The 18,798-nt window shown below is 35.2% G+C and overlaps 1 protein-coding gene across 1 annotated transcript in view; it reads left to right on the plus strand.

Annotated features, from left to right (window-relative positions):
• The window catches only part of LOC114054096 (phosphatidylinositol 3,4,5-trisphosphate-dependent Rac exchanger 2 protein), a 385,890-nt gene that overhangs the window by 236,784 nt on the left and 130,308 nt on the right, over nucleotides 1-18,798 (plus strand). The window contains exons 25-31 of the mRNA XM_027877210.1: nucleotides 332-554; nucleotides 2,595-2,802; nucleotides 11,876-12,055; nucleotides 13,468-13,562; nucleotides 14,774-14,856; nucleotides 16,347-16,437; nucleotides 16,901-17,029. Of these exons, the coding sequence (XP_027733011.1) occupies nucleotides 332-554; nucleotides 2,595-2,802; nucleotides 11,876-12,055; nucleotides 13,468-13,562; nucleotides 14,774-14,856; nucleotides 16,347-16,437; nucleotides 16,901-17,029 (1,009 nt within the window). The remainder of the gene's footprint in view (nucleotides 1-331; nucleotides 555-2,594; nucleotides 2,803-11,875; nucleotides 12,056-13,467; nucleotides 13,563-14,773; nucleotides 14,857-16,346; nucleotides 16,438-16,900; nucleotides 17,030-18,798) is intronic.

Raw genomic sequence — 18,798 nt, forward strand, 5'->3', positions numbered from 1 at the left:
TTCTCATTTCTGCTTCTTTGCCACCTTTTATCCAAAATTCTGTCCCCAAATCGAGGCATAGAGCCTCAGTTCCTAAGCCTTTTTCTTCCTTTCCTTAGCATCTGAAAGGGTTATTACACCTTGCTCTCAGTAAGAACATAGTCATGAAGAACAATACCTCTTAGTCAAATTTTAGAAGTAAGATAGGCATTTCATATCTATGGTTTTTAAGCTATTGTTTGCTCATTCTAATTCATATGATTAATTCCTTCATGATGTTGATGAATGTCATAGTAATCTATTCTATGTACAACTTTATAACATATATATATATATATTTTTTAATCTGCAGTTTTCACGTGTCCTTAAGAATAGAGCCTGGCCTACCTTTAAACAGGCCAAGTCAAAGATCTCTCCATTGCACAGCAGTGATTTTTGTCCCACTAATTGCCACGTCAACGTCATGGAAGTTTCTTATCCCAAAACCTCAACGTCCCTGGGAAGTGCCTTTGGAGTACAACTGGACAACAGAAAACATAATTCTCATGATAAAGAAAATAAAGTTTCTGAGCAAGGTATGGTGGCTTTTGTAAAATTTTCTCAAAATTTAAAAATAGATGTTTATAATTATTCCTACAGCTTTAATAACTCCATTACCCTAATTCATGACTTCTTAATCTGGAGTCTGTGAACTTTTGAAAACCTGTATTTTGATAATTGAATTTCAATATGATTAGTATACTTATTTTATGCATTTAAAAACATTCTGAAAAGGGGTCTGTAAGTTTCATCAGACTGGCAAAGGAGTCCATAAAAAAAAGATTAAGAACTCTGGTCCTTGTCAAGTTTGTTAGTCATATACAAATCATCAGTGGTAGACACAAGAAGGATGAAAGGATGGATGTACTAATGTCTTCTGCCAGGCACCTTATTTCTTGACTGTCTCTCCTGGTCCTTGAGAAGCAAAGCAGCAAACATTGAAATTATAGAAAAACTTAGCCCCTTCCAAAATTTCAAGTTAGATCTGAGTGGTGACAGCAGTTAGGGGACAACTATTGAATGTTCAGAAAAACAAAGACAAATGGAGCTTTCTTCACATACACTCACAGTCTCTTGGCACTATTTGAATATTCAAATCAATAAACTAGCTCAGGAATTGGTAAAGTTTTGAGAGGGAAAAAGATGGTGGGGAAATTATATTCATGGATCTATCAAGCATTCTAGCTGTTTTAGTCTGTTTGCCTTCTTATAGGGGAGTGGAGGAAGGCATAATCTGTCAAGATTGTTTCATTGAAACAATAATAGTAATATTTAATAATAACAGCAACAATAACAATAGTAATACTGATAAGAATAACTGAAATTTTCTTCAATAGATCTTTTTAGGTCTCCTAAATCAGTGCTTTTTTCCTTTGAAATTATCCTTTGTACATAGTGCTTATTAGACTGTGAGTTCCTTGAGAGCAGAGACTGTTTTTTTTTTCTTTGTATCCCCAGTACTTAGCATTGTACCTGACATATAGTAGGTGCTTATTAAATGCTAGTTGACTGGATGATATTTATTATTAACACTTTTGACATTGTATCTCATTTGAGCCTCACAACAACTTACCTATGGGAAAGTATTGTTATTATTTATTTTCCTTTTCTGGAAGAAGAAATGTAGTCTCAGAGTGGCTAAGTAATTTGCCTAGAGGCCAGACAGCTAGTAAGAACTAGAGAACCAATTTGAGCCTCAATTTTCCTTATTTCAGACCCAGCCCTTGTTTTCCTGCTATGCCACACTGACTCTTAATTCTTTTTGGTAAATACCTGTCCCTTTCTAAGCTAACCTGATTTTTTAAAGAGGGAAAGCAGTTTTATTATCTATTTGCAGACATGGAAGTTTTCATGTATATGTCTTTTCATAGATGTGTAAGTTGTAGCCACTCTTTTTTGTATTAAATATGGAAAATTAATTTTCATTGATCTTTCACGTACCTAAGTGGTTGTCACTTTTGTTAGTGGAGGTAAATAGATGTTGAGGATAGAGAAGTGGGCGTAAAAAAGAGAGGTGACATGGTGTGGTGGATAGGGCATTGGACTTGAAGTGATGACAGTGAGTTCAAATCTTTTCTCAGACATATACTGTGTAAACCTGGGTGAGTCATTCAACCCCTCTGTGCCTCCATTTACTCATCTGTGAAATGGGATGGGGGAATCAGTTTCCATCAGTGATTTCTAAGATCCCTTCCAGTTCTAAATTATGACCCCATGATCCTAAAAGGACAATGATGTCTCCAACTTTACCACTTTCTTATTTCAAATGAAACTGTAACTGAAGGGATGGGTTGTGCTATAGCTGCTGGGGCAGCTGTAGTGAATGCAGTCACACTCCTTTGTTTTGATCCAGACAACAGTGGAAATCTTTTTCCTCTGACAGTGGGAAGGGTGCTCATTGTGGTTTCCCAAGCATTAAGGAAGTCACCTCAGGAGCTTCTATTTCCTCTTTGCCCCAGTTAGGATAAAAAGGACATTATCCTCATTATTCATGGCTTGGTCTTTAAAATTAATTAAAATAAATATATAAAAGTTAATGGATATATGGTTCATATGAAAATATCTGCATCTTTCAGGAAAACTAAATCCTATGGTATATATCCAGCATACCATTACCACCATGGCAGCCCCTTCAGGATTGTCTCTGGGACAGCAGGATGGGCATGGCCTCCGGTATTTGTTAAAAGAGGAGGACTTAGAAACACAAGATATCTATCAGAAATTGTTGGGCAAGCTTCAGACTGCTTTGAAAGAGGTGGAAATATGTGTCTGTCAAATAGATGAGTAAGTACATTATGTAATATCTTTATACTTTTAACTTTTCCCTTTTTGTAAAATGTGACTACTGGAATTATTACCATATGTTCATCTCTGTTATTACCAAATATGATGAGAATTATGTTAGAGATCCTACTTTCCAGAAGCTCAACACTTGAAGACTATGAAGAAAATGCTGTGAACATATTTGCAATGGGATATAAACATATAATTTAAAATGTGTATATAATTATACTTTATAGTATTAAATTAATGCTAAAATATACAAAAACATATTAGAACTATAAAATTCAAAGAGTAAAGAGATAAAAAAAGAACATTATATCTAGCACAATGCTGAGAATATGATAAGTACTCAGAAAGTATGGGTTAGATGAATGACCATAATTTACAAAATCCACAGCTATTCCAATAAATAAGAAGGTTAAAACAAGCATATCAATTTAATTCAAATCACAGGTTCAAATGCTACTTTCTAAGATCAAATCAGCACGTGCATTTAAGATATAATCTATTTTACCCTTTTGTTTGAAATGAATATTTGTACCTTTCCATATGGAGTAGTTCTGCCTCCCTATGGTTTTGTTGCTTTATTTTTTAATTATTACATATTATCAAATATATGTATATACACATACATATATGTGTATACACACACATATATATATATATATATGTATACGTATATGTCTTTATTTGATGACAACTATTTTCAGGAATTCTAATCACCTAATAGGTCCCTATTTGTTATAAAACTTTACCTTTCTCTTTCTCATCTGTAGTTGCAATCTACTGTCATGTGTGCTCTAACAGGGTGATATGATTGACACGTGGATTTTATTTTGGACTCAAAATTCTGGTTTATAATTTAAGTATTAACATACAATGTATAATTTATTTTTGTTGCTATTGGTGCTGTATACCTCTGTTGTAAATACACATGCAACTATTCAAGCTTCTGTTAGCAACTTTTGGTTTTTAAGGAAATCTTTCCAAATTAAGAGCTCAAGATTTCAAAGACAGATGTATCATAATTTCAAAATTATCATTGAATGTTTCCTATATCATTTTGTCTGGAGTTTTATTAATAGTTTGGATTTAATCTTTTTTCCCCAAATGAGATTTTTTTTAAATGAATACTAGTATTTATAAATAACTTTTGTTGATGATATTTGGTGTGTCATACTTATTACTTCCTCTATTTACCAATAAATTAGGAACTTGGAACAAAGCTGATGTGGGAATGGGAAGCTATTTTTAAACAATTGTTTGTTATTTCCAAAACACAGTTCAAAAGTGACCTTTTGGCAGAAAAGTTGACATTTTATGACATTAGATTTTACTTCATTTAATAAATATAGTTTTATTATTTGGATTGTGCTGATCTATATTAGGAGTGTACTACAGTAGAGATTGTTCTAAAACTATCTTTAAAGAGTGCTGAGATCTTCATTATTTATTTAAGACATAGTTGAATAGAAACATATGTCCTAATACTTTCGTTGTTCTGGAATCTCATCAATGGGGATACTTCCTTCAACATTGCAGTTTGAAATAAATCCATGAGTCCCCATCCTGCACATCTTACTGTGGATTTTCCATGGGAATTCCTCACAATGTCCTAGGTTGTTTTCTGTTTCTCTTGACAATGCAAGGGTACCACTGAGGCAGCAGGACTGTCTCCCACCATGTGACTGTGTCACTTTCTTTCCATCCATATTTCTCAAATGATTTCTTTTATCCTGCTTCTCTTATACAATTCTTATTTGATGATGTCTATTTACACCCACCTCTCTCCATTTCCTTTTGTTTAACACTTGACTTTAATTCTTAAGAGATTGTGGTGTTTTGTGACTTGCAGTCATGTAGCACTCCTGGAAGAATATTCTTGATAAAAATGAGGAGCTTCCATTTCAATGTGAAGCCTGGGGGTAATTAAATGTACTGTGCAATTTCCCCAAGGCAATCCTGCTCTTTTCTTACTATGCTGTAGTGTGCCCAACTAATTTTCCATTCATAACATCTGTCTAAGATAAATATTTTGATGGCCAACTTTATGAGTTGTCTGTCTAAATATAATCTCTATTTTTTTAATCAACTTTCTCTCCCCATCCTATTTTTGCTATTTAGGTCAGGTTCTAATAAGTAATTATGAATTTGACTTAAGAGGTTTTGTAATATTCTTAGACTTCATTCAGTTGATAAAATGTCATCTGCAAACAGGAGGGTCTAGGAAATATTTGTTTAGGAGAACAATTTGTACAAAAACAAAAATATTGTAAAAATAATTAACTTTGAAAGATTTGGGAATTCTGATCAAAGCAGTGACCTGACCAACCACAATTCTGAAGGGCTCATGTTGAAACATGCTGTCATCCTCCATAGAGAGAGCTGAAGGAATCAGTTCAGATTGAAACTGTTTTTCTTCCCCTCCCTTCTCCTCCCCTCTCCTCCCCTCCCCTCCCTTCCCCTACCCTTCCTTCTCCTCCCCTCCCTTCTCCTCCCCTCCCCTCCCCTCCCCTTTTCCTTTCTCTTCTTTTTTCTTCTCTTTTTTTTCCCTTCCCTTTCTTTCCTTCTTTCTTTTTTTTTCTTTAATCTTCTTTCCTTTCTTTGGGAGCTGGAAATAGAACTGAACTCGCATTCCACTATATCTTCTTTTGGTCCTCTAAACATTTTTGGGGGGGCTAAGCAATGGGGTTAAGTGAATTGTCCAGGGTCACACAGAGCTAGTAAGTGTTATGTGTCTGAAGCTGGATTTGAACTCCATGACTCCAGGACCGGTGTGTATCCACTGCGCCCCCTAGCTGCCTCCCTCTAAATATTTTTCAGATCCATTAAGGACATAAGAGTCTAACTGCTCCTTGGAATAAATAATATGAAGTTATGGGTCTAGTCATTAGGACCAAGATTAAGCTTGTCCTGCAGGAAGTGAATTTTCTTTTCCTTTTTAAGAAAGTACATCCCAATAACAGACAGCTTCACATTTCTGTCTGTTTCTTAAACTTTAGCTCTAGTGCTATGAGGAGAAAAATTGATGCAGAACCCAAAATTGTTCAGAGGGATAGGGAAGAACGAAAAGGGAAAAGTAAGTAGTAAACATTATTGTAGTAAATGGATAAATATTGATGTAAGGCAGGGAAGAATAAAACAGAGAATAGGAATGGACTGAATATTGTAATGGGCAAAAAAACTTAGGAATTTGCCTGGTAAGTTGGTTGCTGAATACATGGCTCTTACCTATAAATTCCAGTTCACCAAAGATAGGAGTAGACATTAGGAAGGCCCTTGATGGCAAACCTGGTTTGTAATTGCTTAGAGATTATCATGAGTATTTTCCTAAATAATTTAACAGAAATTACTGTGAAATCAGATCAAAGAATGCAAGGGACTGGTCCCACTTTAGGAAATAAAGGAAACAGGATAACCTGGTCTATTCTAATGCCCATAGTTTCTCTTTATCTCCTGAATGGAGTTAGTAGGGGATACTCTTCTATTCCTGCTCTTTCACAAAACAAAATGAAAGAAAACTAGAAGATGATATAAATGACTGCAAAGGTGATATGAAAACTTCATCTATCAGTCTTTTTTTTCAGTGGCAATAAATTAGGGGTTCTTACCACAGGTTCCACAGACCGATTTTCTATGTATAGATTTCAGAGAGTTTATGAATTTGGATGGGAAAAAAAAGAGCCACATCCTTATTTCTATATGATTTGTTTCCTTTGTAAGCTTATGCATTTTGTTTCATGCATTAATAAACATTTTATGGAGTCCATAGGCTTCCCCAGAATGTCAAAGAAATCTATGACACACATACAAAAGGTTGACCCCTGCAACAGATGATGCTTTTAAATGGATGTGGACATGTTGAGATATGCCTGTTGTTGTTGTTTTTTCCCCCACTCTTAAGGCTTCAGTGATTGCTTTTGCTAGATCAGTAACACATAATCCCTGAACACTTTTCTCATCCCCACATCACCATTTCCAAATACAAACAGGATGTGTGCACCTTGATGCACCTCATATTCGATGTGCCCCAATTTGAGCGTATTGGTTGTTCTCCTAAACCTGTTCTTCCTCTTTTTGATTTAACTCCTTCTTTTCATGGTACCACAGAGTGCAACATGCCTGTCTCTTTCACTTCTCTTACCAGTAAGCCACCAAATCATGTATATTATTTGTGTGTGTGTATGAATGTCGATCTGCCCATCTCTCATTTCTTGTTCATCTTCTTTCCCCTATATTAACACTGCTACCATCCTAGTACAGATTGTCATTACCACTCAACTCTCTCGTTACCATAGACTGCTTACAGATCTTTCCATCTTCATCTTTTGATCCCTTCAGTTCACACTTTGTACTGCTGCCAGATTAATCTTATACATAGATTTCATCATGTCACTTCTCAGAACTCTTCAATGACTTTCCTTACTCTCTGTCAAACAGTATTCAAATTTCTCAGCCTGGCATTCAAGGAACTCCCACCCCCCACAATCTGACATGAACCTGTCTTTCCATTTTCATTTCATTGCAAGATCCCACAAGTCTCTACCCTTGGCCCTCTTAATTCTCTCCCTCTATCTACTGTTTCACTTGGTGATCTCATAAGCTCCCATGTATTTAATTATCATCTCTATGATGGATGATTCTCAAATGTATTTATCCGGCCTTAACCTTTCTGCTCAACTCCAGTCTCATGTCTTCATCTTCCTGTTGGACATCTCCACTTGGATGTCCTTTAGACTTCTTAAACACATTGAATTCATTATTTTTCCTTCCTAAATATTCCCCTCTTTCTAAGTTCTCAGTTACTATCAAGAGTACTAATATCTCCCAAGTCACATGACCTTTCCACTTAGTATTATCCTTGACTCTTTACTCTTACCGCCTATATCTAATCTGTTCCAAGTCTTGTATTTTCTACCTTCTTACATCTCTCACATGTCACCTTTTATGCTTTGACACTGCCGCTACCCAGGTGCAGGCTCTCTTCACTACCTCACCTAGACTATTGTAATAGCCTGTGAACTGGTCTCCCTGCTTCAAGTCTCTCAGATTCCTGTCTCTCTATTATTTGTCAGAGAAATTGATTTTCCTTATTTCCAGGTGTGATCATGTCACCACCTTCCCTAAATGAACTTCAATAGCTCTTTCTCTCCTTCAGGATCAAATATGTTTTAAAGCCCTCTATAACCTGATTCCTTCCTACTCTTCCAGTCTTCTTACTCCTTGCTACCTGTCCTAGTGTACTTTTGGATTCAATGACACTGGCTTCCTTGCTATTCTAGAACTAGATAATCCATTATCTGACCCCAGATATTTTTGCTTGCTGTCTTCCATGCCTGGAACTCTCTCCCTTCTCATTTTTTTCCATGCTTCCCTGGCTTCCTTCAAGTCTCATTTAAAATCTCACCTTCAGAAGGAAGCCTTTTGCCATACCTATTATTTCCAGTGCCTTTCTTTTGTTATCTTCAGTTTATCCTGTATATAGCTTGTTCTTTGTATATCTGTCTCTCCCCCAACCCCCTCAGAACTGTAAGCTCCTAAAGGGCAAGATTACCTTTTACTTTTCTTTGTTTCCCCAGAACTTAGAACAGTACCTGGCACATAGTAGGTGTTTGCTTAATACATTTTCATTGGCTTTGAGTATAGTTTCCCTAATATAATCCAACTAGTCTCTTCCTTATAATAAATTTTTGATGTCACCTATTTTTCCAGGTAGTTTTAGTACATTGTTTGTATATTGATGGACCAATTCAATAGGCTGCCAATCCAAATGCATGTTATTGTCTGGGAAATAACTGTTTTTAATCTGTGTTTTTATTTTCTGTGTGAAATATTGGGTCAATTTCTTTTGAGTAGTTGTGGATTTAATTGGAGATACCCTAAGGAATAGTGGAGATTGATGCAATCAACTTGTTGTAATCTATAAACAACAACATTGACCAGACCTCATCATCACTGAGGGAATTCTTTTTCCATCTGGACTCTGAAAAGGTCATCCTCCATAAGAAGGTTATCCTCCAAGACTGTAACAAATTTCTTCTTATTTTATGCCTCATTGGATGACCATGTGACCATTTAGTAAAGTTATCTCGATGGGTGGATCTTAGAGGTTGTGTCTTGTATGTTCTTAACCTTGTTGTAGGAAAACCATTGAGTCTTTTCCGTGTTGAAGGCATTAGACTCTATAAGTCATTTTTTTAAACTGACAAACAATAAAAATGGCAGTCTTCTTTTCTTTGTACCTCGTAGACAGTTTTGTAACTGAGGATGTAGGAGGATGTAGAAAATTATTTGTGAAAGCTCGACTATTTCCTTCTCATATATTCATCAAGGATACCCTTAATAAATATTTATAACATTCTGACAAAAGATTATAGAGATGAGAAAGTAGGCAGATAGTTCAATTATTGCTGATGAACTCTTGATAACCTTTATTTTTAGTAATATTATTATCCAGGATTATTTCTCAGTGTTTTCTTCCTTTTCTCTTGTGTAATTTTCTAAAAATTGATTTCTCACTGATTTCAAAATTATGTTGCCTCCAGCAAGATATCTATCTCCTATATCTATTTGGTGTATTTGGTCTATTTCAGGCCTTTTCCCTAACTTCATTTTCTTGAGAACTATTTCAACATCTTCATATAGCCATACTATAGGGTAGTGAGGTATATAGTGGTCCTATTGCTATTGATAATGAGAATAGATCACTGTCATGATGCTATCCATTGTGTTCAATTTTCTGTCTACTTAGGATTCTCTTCCATGATTTACTTGGAAACATCTTTGAGAAGATTTGACCCGTGTCGGTCTCAAGCCAAGCTTTCTGCGAATTTGTTTTATCTTTCCCTGCTGTTCATTTTCTTCTGAGGAGACACTGCTTGTAATCTTCTGCCACCATTTTCTGTATTGTTTAGCAAATTAGCTTATACTTTAGAATGATGTTGCCTTTGAATCCCATGTTTCTCTTCTTGGCAAGGAAATTAATTGTTTTGGGGTTAAGATAGTTTCTCAATTCTAGCTCTCCATTATAATGACTACTTTACCACAGTTAATTAAGAAACAATGGTAGTCAGAGTCATTGGGTTTACCATTATCCATTTTCCATTTCTCAGCATTCAACAGTTTCTTTGAAAAGTCAATTTGTATCTTGTATAATTGCATGTACTTTCTTCTCATATTTCTCTTATGTCAATTTAGGGAAATTCTTTTGAGGGAGCAGAGAAAGGGATAGAAAAGCAACACAAAATTTTGGTGGAATTGCTTTTATCATGTAGACAAAGCAAAAAAATCACTTCTTGGGACATTTCAGCATCTTAAGATAGCCAATATTTATGATAAGGCATCTAGGTGGCATAGTGGATAGACTTCTGGACTTTGAGTCAAGAAAACTGAGGTTAAATCCTTCCTGAGATATTTATTACCCCTGTGCTCCCAGGCAAGTGACTTAATTTCTTCTTCTTTTTCTTTTTGGTTAGGCAATGGAGTTAAATGACTTGCCTAGGGTCACACAGCTAGCGAGTGTTATGTGTCTGAGGCTGGATTTGAACTCAGGTCCTCCTGAATCCAGGGCTGATGCTCAATCCACTGCGCCACCCAGCTGCCCCTTAAGTGACTTCATTTCTTAAGCTCCAGTTTCTTCATCTATAAAATGAGATGTTGGACTTGATGGTTTCTAATGTCCCACTTGCAAATTTATCATTCTGTAACCATCATGTTTAGTTTTTAAAGCCCTTCACAATCTGGCCCCAGCCTACTTTTCCAAAATTTGTATGCATTGTTCCCCTTTGCACACTCCTAAGCCTGGCTAAACTAGCTTTCTTGTCATGCCTTGTACACAACCCTCCATCTCCCATCTCTATGCCTTTTTACTAGCTACCCCTCATGCCTTGAAAGTACTCCGACATCACTTCTGCTTCTTATAATCCTTTCTTTCTTTCAAAATTTTGCTCAAATGACACCTCTGTGAAGCCCTTTTTGATCTTAGCTTCTAATGCTTCTCTTCAAAGAATATTTCGCTTGCATTTATTTCATTAATATTTTACATGAGTTTATTTATACATACATGGAATATAGCGTTCTTTACAGCACAGACAATTTCACTTTTGTCTGTGTATGACTACTGCCTAATACATAGTAGATACTTACTAAATTCTTGTTGATTGATGAATTCAAGAGACTTATAAGCCAGTCAAGAGAATGGAGCTAACAGTTGGGTTTGCTGCTCTGTGGTAGTTGGTCATTGACTTGAAGGCCAAGAGGGCAAAAAATTCTAGAGGAATGAACCTATAATTGAGGGGCTGACCAGTGGGCCTACACTTTATAGGAAGAGAAAAGAAATATGAGCACGATTGATAAATTGGGGAAATATGGAGGATTTGAGGGCTTAGAGCTCATAATGAGGATGGAAAACCAGAAGAGTAGGTGAAAGAGGTGAAGGACAGGTGATTATATTAGGAAAGGGAAAAGACCTAAAACCTGGGTAGAAATATTGAGAAAATGGCAAAATATGTGATGTGGTCATGTTTTTGAATGGCTGGAATAGAGATAGATTTCACTGGAGTTGAAAATCTTGAGGGATTTTTAGGCCAGGATATAAGAAAGTTGAAACTATTGAGATTGGACCTTTGTGATCTCTATTCCAACTCCAAGTATATTTTACCTGTGGAGCATTTTCATGTTTAAGGACCAGAGCTAATTATTTTTTAGTTCTAGTTCATCTTTGTGTGTTCATATCCGTAATTGTAGTGTGTAGACTGCTAGTGCATTCTAGAAGAAAGAAATCCCTTCTTGCTCTAGCTTTATTATCATATATTCTTTAACCTTAATGCTTGCACTCATTCTTTTACATATCAGGGAATTTTACCTCACATCATAACTATTGTTATTTTTCAAGACTGTAAATTGCATGCAGCATATTTTTATTTTCTGATTTATTCGGTTGATGAAAACAAGAGGATAGAGCCACGGAAATGTGTATATATTTGTCATGTTCAATAAATAACAGAGTTATCATCTTTAGCAGACAGTGTTGAAAAATTACATTTATTCTGTTTGGCTTTTTATCATATTGCAGCCTTCTGTCTTCAATAACATATTCTCCCAAATTGGAACGTAAAACATCTGAGTCTTTAATACCAACTGACAGTGACAATGAGAAGGGAGAAAGGAATGGAAAAAAAGTCTGTTTTAATGTAGCAGGAGATGAACAAGAAGATTCAGGGCATGACACTATCAGCAATAGGGATTCCTACAGGTAATTCATTAATTCTTTCACTTTGTATGAACCAACCAAAAACATCCAGATATGATACTGTGCTTTCAGCAGTTTTTCCAAATAATAATTTGAGGTTGACAAGTCCTTACAGTGCAAAAGAAAATAGAGGTCTGAGGAATTTGGACATTTAGAAAAGAAACCAGTTGACAAAATTCACATTCCAAAATCATTCCTTTGCTATAGTTATCTTACTCACTTTTGTAAAAGCAGTTTTGTTTTTCTTTTCTAGCTCATCAAGTTTGTGGGAGGGGTTGGTCTATAAATAAGCAGGATAATTTACATATATAGTGTTAATATTACAGGTAAAGATCAAGATTCATTACATTGCACAACCTGTCTTTAACTTAGTAAATAAATGTTAACAAGTTGCCTGATATGTAGGGCGGTTAAGTGAGTTTTCTATGGATATGTAGCTAGTGTGAGGGCCAAGATTCAAACCTAGAATCTTCCTGCCTGTAGTCATAGATAAGTGATTTGATTATTTAACTGACCTTATTAGAGGCTAACTGGCATTTTTTTAAAGAACAGTGTTGAAGAATCCCCCCCAAAATAATGCAGAAGATAAAAGTTTACAATACAAATGTGCTCTGAGTGAGCACCAGGATGATGTTCTCACATCCCCTAATAAAAACAGATGTCATCAGTAATTCTCTGTTTTTTAATTCTTTGTTAGATTAAATGGACTTTCTCTACTGGATAGCTCATATATGAAATTATTTTCATATAAGCTCTAGGCACAGCAAGAATAGGAATTATAATTGCCCTAATATGTGTGTATACATGTATGTATGTATATATCTATATATGTTTATCTATAGCCATATCTATATCTGCATATCTATGAATGATTCAGATCAACAGAGTCTTAATATTTATTGCCTGTACTAAATGGAAATTTTAAAAATTCCTACCATGCCTTTATTACACAGCAAGATGTGGAACAGACACATTGATCTATAAGCCGTTAAAAGAGTTGAGAAGCAGGGTTCAATTGTTTGTTTGTTTTTAAGTCAATGGCAAATCACCATATTCTCGGTCCTAGCATTTACCCTACCAGAGCAGAATACTATAGAAATTAACTCTAAAGTTGGTAAACGAGAAATTTCAAGTTTGGCTTGATTGCACTGTTTTAATAAGAGATTATCTCCTAAATGTTATGGTTACTTTATAGTTTTCACTATCTCCAATTGGAGCTACATGGCATAAGGGAATTTGAATTATAGAGCCCTTTCAGAGAACAAGATTCCATATGTCATTATTGTCTATAATAAACTGTCTATAGTAAAATGGCTTACAATTAACTGAGGTGGGAGTGACATAGGAAGAGTCCAGAGGAGAAGAATTTGTTGAAGTTCACCTTGCAAATGATCTTTGCTGTTTCTTCTTTGCAGTGACTGTAACAGCAATAGAAATTCCATTGCGTCTTTCACTAGCATATGCAGTAGCCAGTGCAGTTCCTACTTTCACAGTGATGAAATGGACTCAGGTGAGTTCAGGGAAACTATCTACAGTTTATTTTGTCTTGCTAGAGATATTATTAAGAGATTGTTTGGTTTTTATTCATTTCATCCTTTTATCTGTCATACTAGGCAGCAAGAGCGTGTTATTTCACTCCAGTTTAATGTGCTTTGTGTTTTGGGAGTCTTTCAATACAACAAAGCCAATTTTTCTGACCCACGATGGAGGGAGTGGATTAATAAGATCTGACACAGGCTGATTAGTTTTAACCATATCCCCATTATGGCCTTCCTGATGTAACTATGAGGAATTGTAGGCAAACAGGGAACTCAGATGCTCACAAATTGTAAATAGCTAGAGAATACATTCTGAGATCACAGTAAAAGTCCAGAAGTATGAGTGAAAGTAAAAAGGGAACAATCATTTATGCAAATCTTTTATCTTTTATATGTCAAGGATAAAAAAATTTTGCTAAACTCAGAACAGATTTTTTAAAATGACAATGCTAAACCAAAATCAAACAAATTCTCTTTGAAGGAAGTATTACAATATGGCACTGCAGTGTAATAATAGCTCACACATAGAGAGAGTGCTAAGATTTGCCAAGTTCCTTACATAACATTATCTCATTTGATCTTCAACAAACCTGTGAGATAGGTATTATTGTTATCATTCTAATTTTACAGATGAGGAAACTGAGGCTCAGAGATGCTAACTTGCTTCTTTAAGGTCATAAAAGTGAGAAGTAGCTAAGATGAGATTTGAACTCATGTCTTTTTGATGCTAAGTCCAGCCCTTTATCTACCACAACAGTGGTATCAAGCTCAAATAGAAAGCAGGGCCATTAAACATCAGGATACCTGTGGGTTGCCTATTGACTTGGAAAACCATCTATTAATATCATCTGTGTTCTATTCTATTTTTGTTTATCTTGTTAAATATTTCCCAATTACATTTTAATGTGGTGCAGGCAGCATGCTGCACTCTGGCTCATTGCGTTTGGCACTTCTATATAATACACCAGACTGCTTCTATGGCCTCTCCTAATGTTCCTTGACTGAACCAAACTTTAATGTTCTAGTAATTATTTTGATTCCAGATTTTTTGAGAAAAGATGATTCAGTGCATTTTTAAGATTTATAAAGACAGCTGATATTTATTTTTCCTATTAAAATGACTAGCTTTTAATATTCATAAATCAGATGTTTTTGTCATTGTGGTGCTGTTTGTAATCTACAGGTGATGAGCTTCCCTTGAACATTCGAATTTCTCATGATAAACAGGACAAGTTGCATGGCTGTTTAGAACATCTCTTTAGTCAGGTAAGAGTGGCTGAAGCTTTTCATAAGCTTTTCAATAAGCACAGTTTAAATACTGCTTTGAAAGAGGAAATCTTTCTTTATTGAAATGTTATTCTATTTCCTGGTGGGTTGTTCAGCATCCTTAGGGAAATGCTTTGGTTTAGAATTTTTATGACTCTCCTAACTTCAAAAAATGCAAGGCCAGCCTTGTGCTCTTATAACTGCTTCACTTTGATGGTGACAACCACCACCAAAAATGGCTCAAGTTTTGTTGTTATTGTTTTAAGATCTGGTGGATTATCACTAGCCATTCTTTCACAGTCCCACTCAGTATTCAACTATACAGTATATCTTGTTACTGGAATGAGAGACAAGGATAGGGACTGGATTGGTGACTGAACTGTTTTCTTTTAAAGAGCTCCCTACAATGAGAAAACTGACCCTACCAATCCATCCCTCTCTTTTAACTTATAGAGAGTTGCCTAGGGCATTGAGAGGAAGCAAAAAAGGAAGGAAGGAAGGAAGGAAAGAACAAAGGGAGGGAAGGCCCTATTATGTACCAGGCACTATGCTAAGCACTTTATAAATATTATGTCATTTGTTTCTCACAACCACACTAGGAAGTAAGTGCTACTGTTATGATTTTACAGTTGAGAAAATTGAGTCAAATAGACATTAAAGGACTTGAGTAGGCTCATACAGCTAATGCCTAAGGCTGAATTTAAACTCAGGTCTTCCCAATTCCAGGCCCAGCCCTCTCTCTACTGTGATACCTAGCTGCTTCTTGAGATAGAGATATTAAAACTGAAGGATGCAGAAAACATGGGAAGCATCATCCATATTTATGTTGATAAAAATTGAACTCCAAGCACTATGTTTATGATGTACCCCTCAGTTGCTACACCATTGCTGCAGGAATGGAAGATGATTGGCTGGTAAAATGATTATAACTGCATATCTGCACCTTCTAACTTGCCACATCCTCTCCTCTGATTCTGTGACAGAAAAACAACTACTAGCTCCTGTTCAATGATGGAGAATTTAGTCCTTTATGTATATAGGGTGTGAGCATGCATGTATGCAAACATACACATGCACACACATCTTTGATTTCATTATTATAAGGCGCTCTCCACTGAGGAAAGTAACAATGAAATAAGTCTTCTGCATCTGATGACCTTGGAGAGCAGAAAGTCAGTGTCAAAAGCAAAATGATGCCAGGTCTTCCTCATTCCTAAGTCATCACTCTATCTACCAGGATATATTGCCTTTCTATTAGGTATATGTTCAAATATAGGAAGAAAAAGCATAAAAAATGTTCTTAACTTCAAAGTTTGTTTTGTATGCTTTTATTCTCAGATGCGTCTCTGGAATTCATATGAATTCTCCAGAATAGTGAACAATTATGTTTTTTTTTTCTAGTAATTTTTGCTTTAGGGAGTATAGTGAAATGCAAACACAGAATTGCTTTTGGGATTTCATAGTACTCAGAAATGCTCTAATATTGACAGGTGGATTCAATTATCAATCTTCTTAAAGGGCCTGCTGTAGTGAGAGTCTTTGAACAGACCAAGTACTTCACACCAGGTCGAGGATTACAAGGTAACATTTTAATATAACTACTAACAGTTGGGGACAGATAGAAGACGTGTATGTGAAAATAAGGAATAATCGATTTCCAATTCTAGGATGTTCTAAGTTTTTATTTTTTAAAAATTTTTGTTGCCTCAGTTTCATGATTCATTCACGTTTGATTCTTTGAAAAAATGCAAGTTTTCTTAACCTGTTACAAAACTTTCCAATGTAAAATGGAATTAAAGGTGTATGTGATCAAAAAGAACTTTTCTATCTAACCTTCAGTACTTTCATAAAAGTAAGACTAGGTTCTGTTGTTATAATATGACTTTTTATAGTTGGTATCTTCTATAAAATGGCATCAGAAACAACTGATAAAACTGTGTTGGAGGTAGTTGTAGAGATTAAAGGAATAACTCAGAAGTCTGTAGGATTACAGTCTGTCTTTGAGAAGGTTAAAACTCAAGAAATATTTTCTGTCTTTGTTTAGAGTTTCAACAGGAAATGGAACCTAAGCTAAGCTGTCCAAAAAGGCTTCGGCTTCACATCAAGCAAGACCCTTGGAATCTTCCCAGCAGTGTCCGGAATCTTGCACAGAATATCAGAAGATTTGTTGAAGGTCAGGATGAAAAGCAAAGGGAAAAAATGTGTAATTTTAGTAAAGATACTTCCAGTACCCCTGTCAAATCCAAACCTTTTTATTTTTTACAGGTTAACTTTTTACAGAGTAACATGTACCAATGGAGTAGGATTAGGGGACAAAAGTCACTCTGGAGAGGAAGAAAAGAGAAAATAGGAATCCCAGAAACTTGTAATTTTAGCATCCAGCCAATAGAAGTTTATGAAGTTACTCCCTGAGTAACTTAAGGGACTTGTGAGAAAATGAAAGGGAGAGAAAATGATATTAAGTAGCATGAAACAATCTAGGGGAAAGAAATCTAGAGGCCTTTGAAAAAAATAAAGCTAATGCTTGTTGAATAAGCTTCATTTTATGGAATATCTTAAGAGACAGTTATTACATCTGCATTTACATGGAAACCCAAAACAAGAAGATTATTTGATTTAACTTACAACTACTTGCACTTCATTATTTGGCCAAGTTGACTTTTATGGCTAATTTCCACAGCACTTCTATGATCAAACTATTTAATTTAACACTATAAAAGAAATTGTGATCTTCCTTTAAAGAATAAACTTGAAAAAAAGACAGTTTTGTTTGGGAACATACCATGACTTGGGATGTAAAAGTTTTAGACAACCTCACTTAACTTTCATCACAAATAATTGAAGGTCAGAGTCAATAAGATCTCACCAGTTTTAAGAATCACTTATGATATAGCTAATAGAATTAATTAAAATTTTAAAACACTATCTATTTTTAGTTAACTAATCATGTAACATCCTTATCATCCAATAAATACATTTACAGAAGCCTGATTTAGGGGAAAAACCCACTAATGAAAATATGGATTTTTTTTAAATTTTATGTCCATTATTTAATCTTTTTTGTGATCTGTGATCTTCAGTCACTCATGTTTAACTTACATATCATGAATAATTAGAATTTAACAGGCACTTAATAGGAATTCATGAAGTAGAATCCTACTGGATATTTTTTTTTTTTGTGGCACCATAATTTGAAGAAGAACATGGATAGGATGGGAAAGAATAAAGTATGGGTAAGATCATGTTCCTTGGTTGGCTGTTGGGTTATAACCTGAGCATCTTGTAGGAATTCATATTTTCAGCGATTTAGAATGAATTTACAGTAAACTTCTTGAGGGCAGGAACTATTAACATTTTTGTCTCTATATTCTTGGTGCCTGACACATATTTAGTCATGCAATAAATGTTAACTGATAGAAGGGAATTAATTGAATTTTTGAGCAACTCCCTATGCTCCTTGGTCAAATAAAAACACTCTATTTGACTGGATCTTAACATGTCACTCATTTATGAACCAAAGAAAACCTAAGATTTCTCCACTAAAGGTAGAACTTAGGTGAGAGGCCAGGCTAGAGATTTAACTCTTTGATTTATTTGCATATGTATGTGTGTGTATGTGTATATATATACACATGTATATATATATATACGTGTGTGTGTGTGTGTGTGTGTGTGTGTATGCCACAAATATAGTGGCTTAGATGATGAGGACTGTGTTAGGTAGAGATGAACTGTACTACTGGTACAGCATGAGGAAGCAGTAACATCATAGTATCCTTTTTTCTCAGTCACCTGTATTGCTCTACTCTATTTTTATTTTGAAGGTGAAAGGACAAAGGCATTTTTTACACATTTGGAAAAGCATTCTTGGTTCACTGAATTGATAGATTCAATAACAAGAAAACCTGAGTTCAGAGGGGAAAAAATAATAACATAAAAGTA

The sequence above is a fragment of the Vombatus ursinus genome, unplaced genomic scaffold (assembly GCF_900497805.2).
Source record: "Vombatus ursinus unplaced genomic scaffold, bare-nosed wombat genome assembly UNPS02014812.1, whole genome shotgun sequence".
NCBI classification, from domain to species: Eukaryota; Metazoa; Chordata; class Mammalia; order Diprotodontia; family Vombatidae; genus Vombatus; species Vombatus ursinus.